The 4,759-nt window shown below is 52.5% G+C and overlaps 2 protein-coding genes across 3 annotated transcripts in view; one reads left to right on the top strand and one right to left on the bottom strand.

The window, feature by feature from the left end:
- The window catches only part of LOC138742956 (F-BAR and double SH3 domains protein 1-like), an 85,576-nt gene extending 85,445 nt beyond the window's left edge, over positions 1-131 (bottom strand). The window contains exon 1 of the mRNA XM_069897829.1: positions 115-131. Coding sequence (XP_069753930.1) covers positions 115-131 — 17 coding nt within the window. The remainder of the gene's footprint in view (positions 1-114) is intronic.
- An 890-nt stretch (positions 132-1,021) lies between these two features.
- On the top strand, positions 1,022-4,551 carry med7 (mediator complex subunit 7). 2 transcript variants are annotated; one of them, XM_069897941.1, is made up of 2 exons: positions 1,022-1,098; positions 3,059-4,551. In XM_069897941.1, exons 1-2 carry the CDS (start codon positions 1,059-1,061, stop codon positions 3,763-3,765), a joined length of 747 nt encoding a protein of 248 aa, XP_069754042.1. In that variant the 5' UTR covers positions 1,022-1,058; the 3' UTR covers positions 3,766-4,551. The 2 variants fall into 2 exon arrangements, with proteins under 2 accessions (XP_069754042.1, XP_069754044.1); XM_069897943.1 differs by lacking the exon at positions 1,022-1,098 and adding an exon at positions 1,118-1,139.
- Positions 4,552-4,759: the final 208 nt, after the last annotated feature.

Below are 4,759 nucleotides of genomic sequence, written 5' to 3'. Positions count from 1 at the left end.
TAATGCACACAGAAGGAGTGAGAGTAGATGTACAAAAAAGGTTAGTATGGGCATGGTGGACCAAAGGGCCTGTTTCTGTGCTGTACAGTTCACAGATTGTGGCTGGAATCCTACCCATCCTGCAGGCTCATCACTTCTGATCCCCAGTTCTTTACTGTGTGACAACTTCAAGAACAGAGAGCAGGACCAGCCACAACACAAGCATTTCTTCCACCTTACTGCAGCCTTTAATTTAATCAATTGGGAGGCAATGGACAAGTTCCAGATTCACATTCACTGTCTGAGTGTACACACATCACATACAACGCGGAGATTCACATTCACTGTCTGAGTGTACACACATCACATACAACCCGGAGATTCACATTCACTGTTTGAGTGTACACACATCACATACAACCCGGAGATTCACATTCACTGTCTGAGTGTACACACATCACATACAACCCGGAGATTCACATTCACTGTCTGAGTGTACACACATCACATACAACCCGGAGATTCACATTCACTGTCTGAGTGTACACACATCACATACAACCCGGAGATTCACATTCACTGTCTGAGTGTACACACATCACATGCAACCCGGAGATTCTTTTCTCTATGCACGAAGCAGAATTACCACTAATTGGCAGTGCAGAGTAAAATGTACATATGTAAACAAATAAAGAACTGTAAACAGATAACAAATGTAAACAAACTGATTGTGCAATACAAGAAGAATAAAAAAGAATCAATAAAATGCACAAGTAAGAATTCTTAAATGAGTCCCTGATTGAGTTTGTTGAGGAGTCTGATGGTGGAGGGGAAGCAGTTGAGACCCAGAGAGCGGGAAGACCCTGATACCAGGGAGATGCGGCAAAGGCCCGAGGAGGAATCGAACCTGCAGCTCTTGGGACTATACCCCGCCCCACCGCAGAGGGCGCTGCCTGTCCATATTCCCCGCCACTAACTGCGCATGCCGGAATCAAGCCCCGGCTTCAGACAGGAAAATTGAGCTGGGATTGGCAGGCCCCTGTCCAATAAAATGCGCACATCGGTTTGGTGACGTTCCAATGAGCGGGAGTTGGGGGCGGGTCGACGTTTCGGTGCGAGGTGAGTAGGCGCCAAGCACCGGGCTCCGGGAGAGAGAGGGGGTGAGGGGAAGTGGGGACGCGACCGGGAGAGGGGGACAAGAGGAGAGAGGAGGGTGACAGCAGGGGGAAGGGGTTTGGGTGTGAGTGGGGGGAAAGGGGAGGGTTGAGGGTGACAGCGGGGGGAGGGGAGAATGTGGTGAGGGTGTGAGAGGGGGAGGGGAGAATGGGGTGAGGGGGGTGGAGGAGGGGTTTGGTGTGAGTTGGGGGAAAGGGGAGGGTTGAGGGTGACAGCGGGGGAGGGGAGAATGTGGTGAGGGTGTGAGAGGGGGAGGGGAGAATGGGGTGAGGGGGTGGAGGAGGGGTTTGGTGTGAGTTGGGGGAAAGGGGAGGGTTGAGGGTGACAGCGGGGGGAGGGGAGAATGGGGTGAGGGTGTGAGAGGGGGAGGGGAGAATGGGGTGAGGGGGGTGGAGGAGGGGGTTTGGTGTGAGTTGGGGGAAAGGGGAGGGTTGAGGGTGACAGCGGGGGGAGGGGAGAATGGGGTGAGGGTGTGAGAGGGGGAGGGGAGAATGGGGTGAGGGGGGGGTGGAGAGGGGTTTGGGTGTGAGGTGGGGGAAAGGGGAGGGTTGAGGGTGACAGCGGGGTGAGGGGAGAATGGGGTGAGGGTGTGAGAGGGGGAGGGGAGAATGGGGTGAGGGGGGGTGGAGGAGGGGTTTGGTGTGAGTTGGGGGAAAGGGGAGGGGTTGAGGGTGACAGCGGGGGGAGGGGAGAATGGGGTGAGGGTGTGAGAGGGGGAGGGGAGAATGGGGTGAGGGGGGTGGAGGAGGGGTTTGGTGTGAGTTGGGGAAGGGGAGGGTTGAGGGTGACAGCGGGGGAGGGGAGAATGGGGTGAGGGTGTGAGAGGGGGAGGGGGAGAATGGGGTGAGGGGGGTGGAGGAGGGGTTTGGTGTGAGTTGGGGGAAAGGGGAGGGTTGAGGGTGACAGCGGGGGGAGGGGAGAATGGGGTGTGGGTGTGAGAGGGGAGGTTTAGAATGGGTGAGGGGGGGTGGAGGAGGGGTTTGGTGTGAGTTGGGGGAAAGGGGAGGGTTGAGGGTGACAGCGGGGAGTGGTGTGGGTGGGTGCCGGGGTAGTTATCCTCTCAGCAGTGGCTGGAGTTGAGCGATTTTCAGATGACTTTGGTAGCCGAGTGGTCTAAGGGGGAATGGATGCGTGTTCTCATCTTCTGCCTCCATACATTCTGCGGAGTGGTTCCCACAGGTTGGAAAGGGTGGTTGGTGGGGGGAAGGAAGAGGCACTGGGGATTGGTTAACCTGATGTTGGAACTAAGGAAAGTTCTGGAAACGTAACAAAGTGAGAGTAGTGGTTAACACAATGCTATTACAGCACCAACAACCCAGGTTCAAACCTGCTGCTGTCTGTGAGGAGTTTATATATGTTCCCTGTGACTGTGTGGGTTTCCCTGGGTGCTCCAGTTTCCTCCCATCTCCCAATTCCTTACAGGGTTCATGGGTTAATTGGTCATTGGGTGTGATTGGATGGTACAGGCTTGTGGCCCAGAAAGGCCTGTTACAATGCTGTTTCTTTACATTTAATCTGAGTAAGAATTAAGGAAGATGATTTTGTGAAATATCACATTGGATAGACATAGGTTGTTGTTTACATCACTGAAAGAGTGGGGAAGGAGGGTATGTGGGTTTTCTGAAGGCTTCAGTGAGGTGTATGTACATTGGGGGTATCTGGTTTGGGGTGATAGGCTGGCAGGAGTGGAGGATGGAAGAGCTATTGATGGATCTGGAATAAAAGGTTGGAGCATTGACACTAGGAGATATTCTGGCTTGTCAGACACTTGACCATAAAAACAAAAGGCCCCACAATGCAGGGACCTTCTATGGACAGGAAACTGTCAGTGATCTGAGCCCCTTTGACAGCCAAGGCCATCGAGCCCTGGACATGTAACAAGCCAACATTTCTTTCCTTGCAGTTCCATTCGGATCGAGCACCATGGCGGAGCCGCAACAGGTGAGTGCCTTGCCTCTTCCTCCAGCCCAATACTACAAGGAGTACACAGATGACAATGTCCGTAAGGGCTTTGCCCCCAAGCCCCCTCCTCCCATCAGGGACAGCTACACCATGTTTGGTAATCAGTTTCAGTGCGATGATCTGATCATCCGTCCTTTGGAGGGACAGGGCATTGAGAGGCTGCACCCCTCCCAGTTTGACCACAAGAAGGAACTCAAAAAGCTCAACATGTCCATCCTGGTGAACTTCCTGGATCTGCTGGACATCCTGATTAAAAGTCCTGGGAGCATCAAGCGGGAAGAGAAGCTGGAGGACCTGAAGCTTTTGTTTGTTCACATGCACCACCTGATCAATGAGTACCGGCCTCACCAAGCCCGGGAGACTCTGCGGGTCATGATGGAAGTGCAGAAGAGGCAGCGCCTGGAGACAGCCGAGCGCTTCCAGAAGCACCTGGACCGTGTGGTGGAGCTGATCCAGAACAGCTTGTCTTCACTGCCTGATGATCTGTCCAAGGCTGGCGACCTGCTGGCCAAGGTCAAGACTGAGCCCATGGACATGGAGGAGACCAGCGGCTGTGTGCAGGCCGACAATGAGGCAGAGCCTTCCGTCAAGGAGGAAGTTAGTGACAAGGACCTGGCCATGTGTTCCATCATTGATGCCATGACCTAAACGGGGACGAATCTGTGCTGATTGTGTATGATGGTAGGATAGTTTGTGATACCAGAGCCTCCCTGAGGTATGAGAAGGTTAGAGGCCATGGACATTTACAGAGGTGGGGCACATCACATGGGCCCTTGGCCTGATGCAACCTGCTTATTTACAGGCCTTGACACATACTGAAAGCTTGACCAGTGGGGCAGTGAGATGGTGCAGAGAATCGCAGATCTTAGCTCGACTATTCTGTTTTTAGATCTTTCTCACCCTTTTCACAACGTAATAATAGTTGGAGCTCTGTCCGCCACACCTAAGAGTTGGGTTTCTTGCTGAGCCCCTCGGTCTGGGAAACCATTTCCCACCCGCCAAACTCCAAGCATTGAACATCACATCCCTATCCTGTTATGTGGGAGTGACCCTGATCTTGGCCTCATGCTTGTAATGAATCTTTGGTGTTGTCATTCAGGATTTAAAGAGTTCTGCATGATGAGATGGCTTCTCAGCTTGACTTGCCCCTCAGTTTGAGAACCTCTGTTATACCCTATGCCTCCTGGTAACCACCTTTCTGCCAGCCTATTTCCCCGACGTCCAGCCTCTGTAATTTTGCAGCACTGGTTATTGAGTGGGGAGTTGGCTGCAGCAACTGAGTAATGGGTACAAGACATGGTGTTCTGGGAGGCTGTGATGATATAGGGTGGTGGGCTGTGGTTTTCATATCTGGAGTAATTGCACACCAATGCCTCACTGGACTGATGTTAATGTTCTTTGTCATCAATTAAAATCTGTTTTCATCAGCGTGAATTTGAATCTTGAGTAGATGTAGGATTGGTTTCAATTTAAAGTCACCCATGGGACACACCAAACAAAAATTCAGTCTTTGGTCACCAATCTTGGCCTGGGCCAAGAGGGTGTGACCTGAGGAGGGGAGGAAATCCCATGGACTCTGCGGAGGGGATGCAATGTGCCGATTACTTTCGGCATGACAACAACCTAGATATTTATCCTGAAG

This window comes from Narcine bancroftii, chromosome 9 (genome assembly GCF_036971445.1).
Source record: "Narcine bancroftii isolate sNarBan1 chromosome 9, sNarBan1.hap1, whole genome shotgun sequence".
NCBI lineage: Eukaryota > Metazoa > Chordata > Chondrichthyes > Torpediniformes > Narcinidae > Narcine > Narcine bancroftii.
Note: the sequence above shows the minus strand (reverse complement) of the source record. Positions and strands in the feature narration are given on the sequence as shown.